General features: G+C 48.8%; 2 protein-coding genes and 1 pseudogene across 2 annotated transcripts; 2 read left to right on the forward strand and 1 right to left on the reverse strand.

Moving 5' to 3' along the window:
* The first annotated feature begins 430 nt into the window (after positions 1-430).
* LOC124667342 (protein MOTHER of FT and TFL1 homolog 2-like) lies at positions 431-2,921 on the forward strand. The gene is made up of 4 exons (XM_047204637.1): positions 431-625; positions 760-821; positions 1,040-1,080; positions 2,689-2,921. Exons 1-4 carry the CDS (start codon positions 431-433, stop codon positions 2,919-2,921), a joined length of 531 nt encoding a protein of 176 aa, XP_047060593.1.
* A 1,479-nt stretch (positions 2,922-4,400) lies between these two features.
* LOC124664565 lies at positions 4,401-6,952 on the reverse strand (annotated as a pseudogene).
* A 4,687-nt stretch (positions 6,953-11,639) lies between these two features.
* Positions 11,640-13,117, forward strand: LOC124666523 (cell division cycle protein 123 homolog). Its single transcript, XM_047203873.1, has one exon. The coding sequence runs from the start codon at positions 11,692-11,694 to the stop codon at positions 12,844-12,846; it is 1,155 nt and encodes a 384-aa protein (XP_047059829.1). The 5' UTR covers positions 11,640-11,691; the 3' UTR covers positions 12,847-13,117.
* The last annotated feature ends 1,775 nt before the right edge of the window (positions 13,118-14,892 follow it).

Here is a 14,892-nt window from a genome sequence, read left to right on the forward strand (position 1 = left end):
GTTGCTTGGAGAGGTATGGCCCATTAGAATGCTTACCTGGCTAAAAAAGCTGTGTCCATGGTGGAGTAAAATGGTTCGAGATGCATGCGTATACACACGCAGCTGCTTCTGGCTCCAGCAGATTCAGAGGCACCCAGATCATCACAGCACACGTGGCTTGCCGCTCCTTCCAGAGCCAGATCTTCTGCTACGTGTCGACTGACCTGTCCACGATCCATGCATCATCAAGCTATACGCATACGCTGAGTGCATGTACGCATGCTGCCAAGGCGCCCAAGTCCCAACCCCCGTGACAAAACCTTCATTTAATCCGCGCTCGCTCGCTACTTATACATATGCAGGCAGGCGTCATATATTTGCACTGGCCGTTCATTTGCACAAAGAGAGCAAGCAGAGACAGAGAGGAAGAAAAGAAAACTGAGAGTACAGCATGTCTCGGTTCGTCGATCCACTGGTGGTGGGGAGGGTGATCGGGGAGGTGGTGGACCTGTTCGTGCCGTCGGTGGCCATGGCCGTCTCCTACGGCGCCAAGGACGTCAGCAACGGCTGCCATGTCAAGCCCTCCATGGCCGCCGACCAGCCGCTGGTGCGCATCTCCGGCCGCCGCAACGACCTCTACACGCTAGTACGTACTATGTCCGCCACATGTGGCTGGCTGGCTACCTCGATCGCCTCGTAGTCAGCTACTATGCACACTTGTTCATATCTATGCATGGGAACTTGCTGCCGATGATTCCCCCCTCTGCATGGTGCCTGCAGCTGATGACGGATCCCGACGCGCCGAGCCCCAGCGACCCGACCATGAGGGAGTACCTCCACTGGTATGGATATGCCTGATCTGGCACAAGAACAAGTGTCAATTCCATCTCCCTACAGTACACCTCCTATAATATCCTTCGATCCTATCAAGTGTCATTTTTTTAATCAATTGGCTGTATGTATGTCTGCGGGCAGAGCTAGTTGGTGCCTGAATTTCATGCCTGATCAGGGTATTATTACCTTGCAAGTATACTCAGTGTGCTCTATTGATATGTCACAGGATAGTCATGAACATACCAGGTGGAACAGATGCAACTAAAGGTGAGTGATCATGTTCACATCTAGTCTTCATCCACACACCTAAATTGTGATAAATGGATGTGAAATCTCTCTTCTTTGACCGTTAATTAACAGTCTAAGCCCAAATTTTTTTTACATAAGTTAGTAACTTATTTTCATGCTTCTGTTATCAACATTTTAGTTCGATGGCAAGCATTAAAAACAGCCAATTCCGTTGGATTTGGAGTGTCCTTACACTACATTCTCTAGATCGGGTTAATAGTGTGATGTTATGTTTACCATACTAAATTATTGCGTCCCTCACAAAAAAGAGAGAATTTTACACCATTCGTTTTCCTTTATTATGAAATTATTAAGATCCCCCACCCCGCCCACACACGGCTACACATATCTGAACAACAACAAGTATAGGTTCTAAAGATTTCAAACATTTCAATTTAACTAAAATGATGATTTATAGAAAGTGCTAAGTCTTTAATATTTTCACGCATATGCTCTCGGGTTTCTTAGATGCTAAACCATCTTTAACGGTTAACGCCAGACATTGACATTGATACCATAATAGACAACCCGTGCAATAAGAAAATGATACATTGACAATTGATTATAGTTACAGTTCAGCGCACTACCTGCACCTATGTACATACACTTAATTTATAATATCATCTCAATCATTACAACCACATATAGCCGGTATGTTGGATCTCGTGCCAATTTCCTTTGTTCCTCGAGACATATTTGGATTGATCGAAAAGTCCTCGATCTCACCTAAGACCCAATTGCGAGACGTAAGAGATAGCTTATGTCACACCGTGTGCCCTTATATACGTTGCGACCATATGCAAACCTATCTTTATACAGATACCGACATCCGGTGGTCCTTCCACACGCACATGCATCTATATCTGCTTGTTATGTTGTGGTGGACTAGTACTATTTCTTCGAGGATAGCGGTGGACAGTATAGGTTATAAATAAGTTCATTAGTCATAGAACAATTCATTGTTTGGCATCCTGCCTCGTGACAGTTTACAAACCAATCCTTTTGGTTCTCGCTATTTAGAGTAAACCTACAAAGATTAAACACGATCATGATCCTTTAAGAAAAGCAAAACCCCTGATCGATCTTACACCCCTACTTGTAGGTGTAACTATATAGACGACCGACCACACCCCATAGCCAAGAAACTAAACAAACATCTTTCCTTGTCTTCTTCCCTCAATAAGAAGAAAGGGATTGTTATGTCATAATGCACAAAATATCCAAGATTCCATGTATATCTTTTTAAGCTACGTAGTGCATGCATGCGATTGCATGGCACAAACTCTCAGGCAGCAGCAGCGTGTACCCATGCATGCATCCAAGCCGGCCACCCATGGCCGCCGCAACTGCGCCGCACGCACGCAGGCCAAGCTGGCAGCACACGTGTCGCTGCGCCCAGTCGAGCACACGTGTCGTCGCTGCTACCAAGCGTTCTTTCTGGAAAGATGACACGTGTGGATCCCTGCATGTCCCTGCTTAATTTGCAGTAAATATATAGTAGTATATATATATATATATATATGGAGTACTGTTCTCTGCATGTACGAGGTGTGTGTATTACGGCTGGGTATATATTTCCTTGGGCAGGTGATGTGGTGGTGCCGTACATGGGGCCGCAGCCGCCGGTGGGCATCCACCGCTACGTGCTGGTGCTGTTCGAGCAGAAGTCGCGCATCGTCGACGGCTACGCGGCGCCGCCGGCGGACCGCCCCTACTTCAACACCCGCGCCTTCGCCTTCAACCACGAGCTCGGCCTCCCCGTCGCCGTCGTCTACTTCAACTCTCAGAGGGAGCCCTCCGGCAACCGCCGCCGCCGCTGATCGGCCGGCCGACGCGACGCCAACGCCAACACCAGCTGCATGCATGCTCGATCGCCGGAGCTCCTACACCGGCCGCTTATACCCGGTGAACAATAAGTAAACCTCTATATATGAGCCAGCAACAACAACTAGTATGTGCTGTTTCTTTTTCTCGTACGTATGCGTGCTTGTCTACGTACGTAATTTGCACTTGTATTTGTACGTGTGTACGTGCGCTTATCTATGCATATATGCGTGATGCATCTCTGCATATGGACCGTGTATTTGGGGTTTGGCAAACGTGCAGCAAGCCTGTCTAGTACCATACAGTATTTGGAGCGCGACGATAGTTTCCCCGCCGCGCGTTCTTGTAATAATAGCATGCAATTGGCGCTAAATTTCTTTTTGGCATTCTTGTTTTTATTTGGTCTTTGCCATACATAGCTGATAGTATAGTCTACTCTTCTTATGTGTACCAAAAATACTCTGAATGTTCGACCGCCCTTGTTTTTTTACCGCAGGCCTCAGTTTGCAGGCAAGGTCTTGAAGGCCCTTCTTAATAGGGCCAGCAGGCCATCTGGATCTGGGCCTAATTTATTTTGAGGGCAGGAGCGACAGTACACTGCACTACAATTTTTTCTATAAAAAAAACTATATTGCACTACAGAAAACTGTAGCAGCAGGCTAGACGCTTATGTGAAATCACCCATCGCCGTTCTTCCTTCGCTATCTGCCACTACTGATATCATTTAACGGAGGCAGTGCACGTTGGAGCCCATGGTTTCTCTACAAAAATATAGCCGCTGCAATTTTTTATTCAAGAACATGCAAAAATTGCATGTCATGTCATTAAGCTATACTGCAAATACGTACATCCGGGTGTTCCAATAAATAAGGCCTATTTTTTGTAAAAATAATTCAGGCTAAACAAAGTTTAATCAAATTCTTAGAGATGTCACCATAATCATTTTGATGCGCCAATAAATGAGAAATAAAATTAGTCCTTCCATGTGAAGTCCAATAGAAGCGATACTTGAAATGGCAATCCATAAAAAAACACCAATACTAAGATCGGCTAAAACAAAATGATACCCCAAAGGGATAACTGAAAACTTACTTAAATTGATATGACTGCTATAGATGTGCTAAATAAAGGATTATCTTTTTGGGATGGTAGGATATCCTCTTTAAAAGTAGCTTAGCCCATCTAAGTGAATTTCATTTTTTTGACTTTATAGCTATGCATTGGTGATACATATTACCCCATTTAGTGAAACATCTACCAAAATACCTCATTTAGGAGACTTCAAAATTTTAAATACGATTTAGCCTCAGTTTAGCATTTTGCTTGTAGTTGTTAGATAGGATATGCATAATAGTAATAGGTCGATGTGGAGTGACAAAATATGTAAATATCAGAGAGTCTAATGGATAATTATGTCTAAACATTTTTAATTCGTATGTTCAATTTCTCACTATCGCTTTAATATTTTTGGACCTCAATGATCATCTAACACCTTGCCCGATAAACACATATCAGAAAACAAAGGTCTAATTTTTTTCAATTGGGTAATCTACACGAATTTTCATTCGACCATGTAATTAATTAGTATCACAGATACATAATTCACTCTAAAATTAAACGGGAGACATTGATCGATTGACCCCAAAATCCCCCATAGGCTGTAGCCCGTAGAACAATGTTAATTTTGGGCGACGTCGGCGGCGGTTTTCTTAGCCGTCACCACCGCTGATTGCCGTCGGAGTCGAAGGCGATGTGGCCTGAGAACTCGATCGGCCGGCACTTGTCCCCCATGATGATGGCCTTCCTCCACACGGCGTCCTCATCCTCATCCTCCACCGCCGCCCCCTCGTCGTCGCTGCTGCCACCCGACGGGGACCGTCTGTTCCACGACACCATCCTGGCCGCCTTGCCGCCGATCCCGCTCAGGCTCGCCACGAGCGTGTGCTTCCTGCTGCTGCTGGCGACAGCGCCGCCCGCTGCCGCGCTGCGTGCACAGCTTGCCGTGCGTGCTGCTGGTGCAGAGCGTCGACACCACGGCCGCCGAGACGAGGAAGCCCAGGAGGAGAAGCTGAACGAGAGGCGCCGCTGCCGCGTCGGTACCGTGGTCGGCGTGGACGATGAAAAGAAGCGGAGGAGCCTCGCCATTGCGCTTGTTGGGCCGGGAAGAGCTTGCTGCGTCCTGTGTGCGCGCGTGTGGTCGATGGCTCCTTGCTTGTCTCTAGTCTCGCCGACGCAAGGGAGACTAACTATGGAGAAGATGGAGGAAACTAGCTGCTGTTTATATGCACGCACGCACGAGCACGGCTGCTACTGGAGACTGGACAGAATGGTGACTCAAGTTCATCGGCCGTGCAAGACAATTCAGGTTGACCGGGCGACGGCGATTGACAGGTCGTCGCCCGCTCGAGCGGAGACTGGCGCTGGCAGACACACGGCGGTCTAGTCTGTATCGCGTGGGCCAACCACGACGCGCCACGCGGCTGCTTTGACCACATATAGTACTCCGTAATATTTTGTGCTGGCACTCCAATTCGGACAGGTTCAAACTGAAGTACTACTTCTTTGCTTAAGAGCAAGTACAATAAGGTACAGTCAGCTGGCTATAAGAGATAAAATATTATAAATTTGCTTAGTTGGAAGAGAGAGATTAGGAGAGAGAAGAGGAGTGGGCTCTTATCTTGTAGCCAGCTCTAGCACGTGCTCCTAGGCACTATGTGAGACTAAAAGGTGGGCCATGTATTGTAAAAGTACTACACTTTTATAGCTCACTATTGTATATGTTGGCTCTAAGTTAGCTATAGATGACATGGCACTTGGCTTATAGCTAGCAGCTGACTACACTATTGGAATTGCTCTAATTTTTGTTTTGAGTGAGCCTAGGCCTAGCCAATCGTCACATGTCTGGTTTGATCCCAAGACCATACTCTGCTTTCGTTCTGAGCCTGAATTAGGAAAAGGAGAGTGCTGAGGATCCTCCGGAGGCTGCAAACTCCCCAGCCTCCGGGTTCTTCACCGTTGGATCAAATGAATTTGAACCGTTAGATCAACCTCTGTGTTTAGTATTGTCTCAAAATCCCACTTTTGCTTCATTGAAGCAAAAAAGCCCCGCTTTTGCTTCATTGAAGCAAAAAAACGGTTCGACTAAAAATAGAAGAAGAGCTCAGTTTTGTCTTAAAATCCCACTTTTGCTTCATTGAAGCAAAAAAAATCCCGCTTTTGCTTCATTGAAGCAAAAAACGGTTCGACTAAAAACCGAAGACTTGTTCAGACTTTGCTTCGTTGCAGCAAAAATCTTCCGCTTTTGCATCATTGAAGCAAAAAATGATTCGTTTAGAAATAAAAAAGAAAACTAGCCAGAGACATACCCTGCAGGAGACCGACCCTCGTAGCAAAAAATTATATGAAAGTATCAGAATCACGTAACATTTGTATCACAAAAATAAACAACTATAGCACCGTGAAACTCCTCGCCGGCGCACCACCAGCAGTATTCTAACTCCGGATGGTAGCACCATCACTTTCTTGCAGCTCCGCCACTGACTGGTGGTAGCACCATCGCGCTAACCATAGCGGCACCGCCTCCACCTGATAGTAGCGTCGTTGCTTTCCTACGGCAGCACTGCCGCCGGTCGCGCCGCCTTGCAGCACCACCGCCGCGGTCGGGCACGCCGCCTTGCAGCAACGCCATTACCGGTCGCGCAGCCTTGCAGCACCACTGTCGCCGGTCGCAGCGCCGCCTCCTGTCGCGCCGCTTTGCAGCACCGCCGCCGCCGATCGCAGCATCCGCCTTCCAGCAGCGCTGACGGCGGCTTGTAGCTCCCGTGTTGATTGGTTGCAGCTCCGCCTCCAAGGCCTTGCAGCTCCTGCCCGTTGCAGCTCCTGCCCTTTGCAGCCCCGGCGCTGGGCCCTCGCAGCAATCGACGATGCTCCTTGCAGCTCCAGTGGCGGTGGCTTGCAGCTCCCGTGTTGACCGGTTGCAGCTCCGCCGTCGACGCCTTGCAACTCCGGTGGTAGGATGGCATACCATCATTGAAGCAAAAAAATGGTTCGTTTAGAATAAAAAAGAAAAAACTTGCCGGCGACAGACTTCACCGAGTACTCGCTAGAGACTCGGTAGACATGGACCTCGCCGGAGACATTGCCAGAGACCTCGTAGCAATTGTAGCAGCACCAAATAGCATGTCTACTCCGTCCACCATGACCGCCGCGCTCCTTGCAGCACCGTCGAACGCCCATGGTAGCACCGACACCCACCTATGGAAGCATCTCTGCTAGACCATAGCAGCACCGCCGGCCATGGCTAGTAGCACCACTGCGCACCGGTGGATGCGCCATCGTCCGCCTATGGCAGCACTGCCGCGTACCGGTAGAAGCTCCATCATCCACCTATGGCAGCACCGCTTCACGGGCAACATCATCGCCCCCGCAAGCAGCATTCACGAGTGGCCTTTGCAGCACCCGATACTGGCCTTTGCAGCTCTGGCGGCCAGCCTTTGCAGCTTTTCCCACCGCGCCGTTGCACCGACGACTGGCGCTCGACACAACACCATCGTGCTAAATGCGACGAAGCACCGTTGGTGAAGTTGTTCCTTGCAGCACTCATGGGAGCATCATCGGTCACTTATGGGAGCATCGGCAACCACCAACGGAAGCATGCTGCAGTGGAGGTTGTTAGGCGGTGGCCCGAGGTCGGGTCACCGAAGCTGCACCTAGGACCGGATGCTCAAGGGACGCCCTGGTACTTCCCGTCGAGGCCTAGCACCAGTAACCGCCACTCCAAAACGCCCTGCTTCAACCACTCCCTATCATGGCTTCCAACGACGGTATGGCTCAGCGGGAGCAGCGTTGCCGAGCTCTATCTAGACGAGCGCTCCGCACCGTGGGTAGGCTTGGGCCGGCGGTGTGCGGGGAACGAGGCTAGTCGGCCGCTGGAAACAAGGTCGACATCCATGGCGTCGGTAGCGGTGGCGGGTGGCTAGCGCGGCGGCGGCGCACCATCACCACAGAGGAGGGTGTTGCGGAGCTCGACGCGCCGATGGAGCTCGCGCTGGGCGGACGAGGGTGTGGCGGCGCCGACGAGTGGTGTGCGGCAGAAGGGGCGCATCCGGCTTAGATGTGTGGTGTTCGACGGCGTGCTAACGAATACGGGCGTGCGGTGTAGCAGTCTCTGATTGAGTCCCAATAGTTTGCAGTGCCGCCAGCAGCACCGCCGTGCCACCTTGGAGCATCATCACCGTGCCACCATCATCACCGTGCCATGACAGCACCACCATGCCACCTTGGTAGCAAAGACTGCAGTGTTGTGGCAGCACCCACCTTTCAAACCTTTCAACCCTCCAGTAGCATCGCCGCCAAACCTTTGTAGCGACATCGTTCGCCATTGGTAGCTATGCCGGCGTACCTTTGCAGCATCACCGCCCGCCTACAGGCCAGCATCCTTGTAGCAACACTACCATGTCGTCGGCGATGTCGACTCCGGCTTGCAGTAGTACCCCTCACTTGCAGCTCCATCGCCCACTCCTAGTAGCACGGCCGCCCGCCCCTTGTAGCACTTGCTCCTGTCGCCCGAGCAGTGCCGACCTTCCATGGCAGGGAGGAGCAGGCCGGTTCCCCGCGTAGTTTGTTAACGATGGTGTTGTGCGAGCACTACAACGGCGGGAGGCGCTGGCGGCGGCGGTTGTCGGCCGGTGGCGAGGCTAAGCAGCGGGGCCACGGGGGAGCGCAGATCGAGCCGAGCTTGGGGGCGACGAAGCTTGGCCGCGCAGGAGCAATGGTGATTTGGGGACGTCGAGAGGCTTGGCGACTACTGCAGGAGGAGGTCAGGGGAGACAACGGCTGAGCAAGGGGAGGCGGAGCTTTGCGTTGCAGCGGACTAGGGCGCGGGAGCTACAGGGGAGACGGCCGGCGACGAGGGCGCGGCGGTAGCCGGCCGGCAGCGGAGGAACTTCCGTAGAGAAGATAAGATTGGGATAGAAGAGAGAGAAAAAAACACATGGTGTGGGGCCCACACATGTGGAGCTGTATCAGCCGGATGGTTCACTCGCGTGGAATCCATCGTACGGCGCAGGAGCCGGAGGTTGCTAGCAACGCAACCTCCGAAGGATACGAATCATTCTCCTTAGGAAAATCTTCGGGAATGCGGATTTGTGGCACCCAGAGCTCCAGTCAGTTATATTTTCTTTTAATTTGCAAATTTTATTTTGGAGTTCCAAAATATACCAAAACTTTTCCTAGATAAGTACGCGTGTTCTCCATATTTCTGCAAAAAATATTGTCAACAAGAGATTCAACTTTGGGCTACAGCAAAAAGAGGGATTTGCGGTTTTGAAGGAAACCATATAATTACTTTATCCCAAATAAGAATTTCGGGCCGTATATACAAGATGTCTATATCTAGTTGTAAACTTTATTTCTAGATTTCTGGTGACCTACAAATATCACTTTCGATATTTCGAAGAAAAAAAAAACAAGCGCCGGTGTGCTCGGGGGCTACAAGAAGTTTCCCAATCTTTAGAGATTTGACTACTCCGTAGCAATATTTCAGTATTTTTGCAAAGAGAAAAAGAGATAATGGTGGAACCTGAATTTGGATAGGTTGCACTGTAGCAAGTTTATAGTGAATTTTCTCAAGGGCCAATTCAAATGGTTTAGTTAGCTATCATCATGTGGGAGAAGAACCTGATTTTGTTTTCCTAAATATGTGTGTTAGAGAAACTAAGATCATTCCTCGGTTCTCAGAAAGGACATAACCAGTTAAAGGATGCTTCCAAGTGAAAGATAGGCTATACGGCCTACAACGAAGCCGTGAAGAATGACACAGCTATGATCGTCGTCGATGGCGAAGACCATGCCTCTGGCCATAATGCGCTTCCACCTCATCTTAGTGGCCACAAATCAACCAAGGCCGATCCCGCCCGTGAGTGCGTTGAGCGAGACCTCGAAGGCGATGTTGGCCGAGTATCAAGACTCCATGTCCAAGCGGGACGAGAAAAAGCGCCGGGAGAAAGAGTCCGATGCTGCCATCTACATCAACCTCAGACCATACAGATGCAAAGGCATGAAGCTGAGGCCAAAAGGCTTGACATGGCAGCCAAGTCTCGCGCAGCACCATGGATCCTAGCCAACGCGCTTAATTGGTTCGAGAAGCAGCAAGCCACAATCTGCCAACGGGATGCCTGATCGCTCGTCTCTACGTCGTGAGCACTATGCGGTCTCCTTCTATCCTTGCTACTCATGCCCCTCTTGTGCGCCTTTTGTAAATATGACCACTGTGTAATGGATTAGATTGGGCGATTCGTGGCACTGATGTTGTGGTTTAAATAGGCTTAATATGGTCAAATTTGATCTATATTACAAATCTTGCAAATGCTGACTGGGGCGGATAAAATGCGTCGGGACGCTGGAGGCACCCTCAACGGAAACGGATAATCGCAGCAACGAGTTCAAATCGGCGTCCGTGACCCGGCGTAAATGGGCGCGCGGGGTCATTTCTTGGCGTTCGAAATGCGTTGGGCCGCTCGAGATGAACATCCCGACGATCAAAATTTAGATTTGGCTCCAGCCTAGCGACTGACGCATAGTGATCAATACGTGGAATAATTGCTTAGATGGTAGGATCAGATTGCTCACGGATGCGTCATGAGGTGGACACCTTGCATGTTAAGAGATATCAACTTGGGGGTAGCTCATATTTATATATTATAGATAAAAAAATTATAACGCGCAACACCTGGATCTATATATAAGGATTATGTCACAAGTCTACCAGTAGACGCGCAAGTGTGGATCTTAATGTTGCGACGTATTATCTCCTTTCCTCGTTATTTCGAACTTATCCTTGTGAATCCCATGAATGGCCCATCCTGTCGCCATATGTGCAATGCCTCCAATGTATTCACAAGTGTAGGAGGATGCACATGATTCATATTATAAGGCAAACAAATATATGAGATAATATCAGCAATCTTCGGTGCATTCAAAACCATCTCTTGAGCCTGCTGTTTAGAGCTAATATATTTTATTTCACAAATTAATGTCCATGCAATGCACGGAGAATCAACTAGTTATCTCTAAAAAACGCGAACTATATAGCTCTGCATATTGTCTTGTACTCCCTCTGTCCCATGAAACGTTTTGGAGATTTGTCCAAATTTAGATGTATCTAAACACTAAATAAGATGTAGATACATCCAAATTTTTATAAATCCTCAGACATATTTCGTGGGACGGAGGGAACATTTGCATTCTTGTATAATTAAGATTTCTATGTTATAAAATACACCGTTCCAACAGTAGAACTCTTACATGAAAATTATGTTAATTATCATGGAAATTTTAGTTTGGGACATTCACTAACTAAACACCTTGTGTAGCTAAGAAAAAGCATATACATGGGTGACACCGTATGGACTACTTTGTACACATGGATGTACTATAGTGTTTTTTTAAGTTCTATGTATGTCTATTTCGCATGTTTAAATATCATAGTAGAAGATTCTAGACTTATAGTTTCTACAGTATAGTATCTATATTATTTTATTTTACTGAGGGTGTCACGTATGTAGTAAGTATGTATGCCTTGGCAGTGTTTTTTTAAGCGAGGTAAGAACTTTTTTTATGAACTGGCATCCCTCGTTTGCAGCCCAACACAATCAAGCACGAGCCCTAGTAGAAACAAAGAACGCGAGCACGAGCGCAGGCCAAAGGCGGCGACGGGAACCACCACCGCCGCACTGCCGCACCGGCGAATCCAAGCGAGCTTCGGAGATGCTGCTGGAGGAGCTGCTCCGCTGCCAGATCCAGGAGTGGTACCCGACCTTCCGCCGCCACACCGTCCCCACCGTCATCATCCCCCTCCCCGCCGCCTTCCTCCGCTACCTCGCCGGCAAGACCGCCTACCCGGACCCCGACGCCTCCGACCAAGACGAAGACGGACCTCTCCCCTTCCTCCTCCCGACCATCACCTCCGGCCGCACCCCGTTCCCGCCGATCCGCGCCCACCTCCCCGACCCCGTCTCCCTCCTCGACCACGACGCCTCCGAACTCATCTTCGACTCCTGCTCCTCCTCCTCCGACAACGAGGACGAAGACAACCTTCTCCGCCCGGCCTTCCCGGAGCTCGAGGCCGCCGTCGACGCCGCCATCGCCGAGCTCGGCGGCGCGGCGCTGCCCAAGCTCAACTGGAGCGCGCCTAAAGACGCCGTCTTTATGGCCGCCGACGCCACCACGCGCTGCACCTGCTTCGCCGAGGTCGCCATGCTTCTCCGCGCCTCCGACTGCATCGCGCACGACCTCGTCTCTGCGCGTGCCTCCTGCCAGGACTTTGTGCGCCCAGAGGGTGTTCGACGGAATGCCGGAGAGGCAGACAGTGATGCATCGGAAGAGGACGATTCCTGGTTGCACGACGGGTTCCAGTACTACCTTGCGCTCCGCAAGTGGTACCCGGGCCTGCGCCCCGAGTCCGAGTTCCGCTGCTTCGTGCGGGGACGGAAGCTGGTCGGTGTCTCGCAGCGCGACCCGTCAGCTTACTACCCCTCGCTGCCTGGGTGGAGAGCCGAGGTGCAGCCAAAGATCGAGGATTTCTTCGAGGACGTAATCGAGCCGCAGTTTGCTTCAGAGAACTACACATTTGACGTCTCTGTGAGGGCAGATGGCCGGGTGAAGCTGATCGATTTCAATCCCTGGGGTGGCTATACCTTGCCGCTCATGTTTGAGTGGGAGGAGCTTGAGGAGGAGCAGAGAGGAGACGAGGAGCTCGAGTTTAGAGTGGTCATGCAGCAAGGCGCGGTGAGGCCAGGGTTAATGACAGCAGTGCCGTATGATATGCTGGATTGGGGGGATGGGAGTGGCTGGGATGTGTTTCTCAAGAAGGCAGACAGTGAACTCAACAGACAGATGGCCTCGTTGGATGTGGATTCGTAACTGCGCTCTAGAACAGGGTGAACAACGTAGGTTATGGCTCTTGGTAATGTTCTGTCTGTCAAACAGTAGAAGTAGCAACTTTCTTCAGATTGCTGTGCAACCTCGCGATGCTATGCTGTTTTCTGCAACTTCTGTAATGCTAGGTTGCTTGTATGGGATTACCTGTAGTTTTCTTCATGTCAGTTATATCTTCTGGTATTTGCAGAAAAATATTTGTGCTGGAATTTTGTGGCTCATAGCTGAAACTGCAATGGATCTCTTATCTCCTAAACATGGATACATCTCCCTTTTATCTTTGCTGTTTCATCCGTACTCGCATCTGTCATATCTATCTATGTATTTGGCACTTGAACTGAGTTTAGACAATATCCATAGCAAAAGTCTACTCTGCCCAGAGTTCAAATTTCAACCTGGAACTCTAAAATGGTCGTTTAGGACCCTGTACTCCTAATACCATTTTTTTTTCTTTGCTGTTTCATCTGTACTTGTGACAGTCATATCTATCTATGTATTTTGCATTTCAACTCAGAGTTGAGACAATGATCCATAGCAAAAGTCCACTCTTCCCAGAGCTCACATTTCAACCGAACTCTAAAATGGTAGTTTAGGTTCTTGTACTTGTAATACCGTTTGTTTGTTTTTACCCCTGCCAGGTTTTGGTCCCTTTAAACCTGTTACTCTCCACGTGGTGGCTACCTCACCTGATAGTGGCCACATCTCATTCATTCCCTCACAAGCTTAACTCCATGGGTGAGCGATGTACTGCAGAATACGCAGGTTATATTCTGGAGTCCTGACACATGTAGTCTAATACATCAGCATGCATTATATAACCAAGTTTACCCTCATTGACGTGGCATTTTCTAGGTGTTCGATACTTCAGTGTCTTCCGACGGACGTGTTTGCTTCTTGGAGGATCTGTCTCTAACGAAGAGAATGTTCTTATTTCTACCAGTTAGTAAAAGTTGTAGTAATTTAGTTGGTTGTAGACATGCTTTGAATATTCAGTTTCTGCGGGCCACTAGGCTTATCCTGTAAGGTGTTCATTGGCCTATAGAGTTATATGGATAAGCCTGAAGCTATTTGAGCAACCAAACTAATAACTCAAGAGCTGCTGCACAAGTGAGGCCCATTTACTTGCTTTGACTCAATTATGTTAGGGATGTTCTGTTTGATGCTAAGCCTGAATTAGCTAGCTGTTTTGTCCTAAGTCCTCACTTAACTGCTCATAGGCCAAAGCTTAAATTGGGCCATACAGGCCCCATTATAATGTAGCGGCAGTAGGCATGTCATATAGGCGACACAAGCTTACATGCTGTAAATGTAGTCCTGTTATCCAAATTTCTGGGGATGTCATGTTTTATGATTTTTTCTTTGAAGTGAATTATGATGGTTATCTTAGAACAGTAATTGCTGAGGGCGCAATGTTACTCTTGTGCACGAGTTTAACTAAAGGGTTGAAAAAACAGTTACTAGAAACTCCTTTGAGCTGGGAGACTCACCCTCTCAGCTTCTCAGCAATGCCTGAGTCCTGATTCAGCTGTTATCATTGACTTGCATAATCTACTGAGTTTCTGTCTCATAATTGAAGAGTTTCAGAGTTCACCCGTAGGATCTGATGAGCTGTATCCTGCAGTTGATGGCAGGTAAATGCATGCAGCAGCAGGCTAAGATGAGCACCTGGGTTGCATGACAAGTTAGAGTTCATACCGCCTAGCACTTATTCACAAGCATATTACTACTGAATCTTATGTCTTGACCAACTTCTATTTTGCAGTGCAGGCTGGAACCAGAACGAGAGGGGTACATCGATAACCGCAGAGCAACACATTTAAAGTAGTGTTCTATTGGCTCAATGAGGTAACTCTCTTATCTCTAATTAACCTCAGTTCCATATTGTACTGTCACTAGTATATCCTTGACATTATAGAAATGCTGGTGTTACTTATCTTTATGTACTGATGACTACGCTAGCCATTAGGAACAAGATGGTGGGTGGGTATGCGTGTGGAGGTCGGCAAGGAGCAGCTAGCCTTGGTATCATAA

The sequence above is a fragment of the Lolium rigidum genome, chromosome 6 (genome assembly GCF_022539505.1).
Source record: "Lolium rigidum isolate FL_2022 chromosome 6, APGP_CSIRO_Lrig_0.1, whole genome shotgun sequence".
Lineage (NCBI taxonomy): Eukaryota > Viridiplantae > Streptophyta > Magnoliopsida > Poales > Poaceae > Lolium > Lolium rigidum.

Excerpts from the sequence above, each read along its gene's own strand:
- LOC124666523 (XM_047203873.1), top strand. The coding sequence starts at position 11,692 with ATGCTGCTGGAGGAGCTGCTCCGCTGCCAGATCCAGGAGTGGTACCCG.
- LOC124667342 (XM_047204637.1), top strand. The coding sequence starts at position 431 with ATGTCTCGGTTCGTCGATCCACTGGTGGTGGGGAGGGTGATCGGGGAG. Across the intron at positions 626-759 it reads GCAACGACCTCTACACGCTA|CTGATGACGGATCCCGACGC; the intron begins GTACGTACTATG and ends TGGTGCCTGCAG. Across the intron at positions 1,081-2,688 it reads TGGAACAGATGCAACTAAAG|GTGATGTGGTGGTGCCGTAC; the intron begins GTGAGTGATCAT and ends TTCCTTGGGCAG.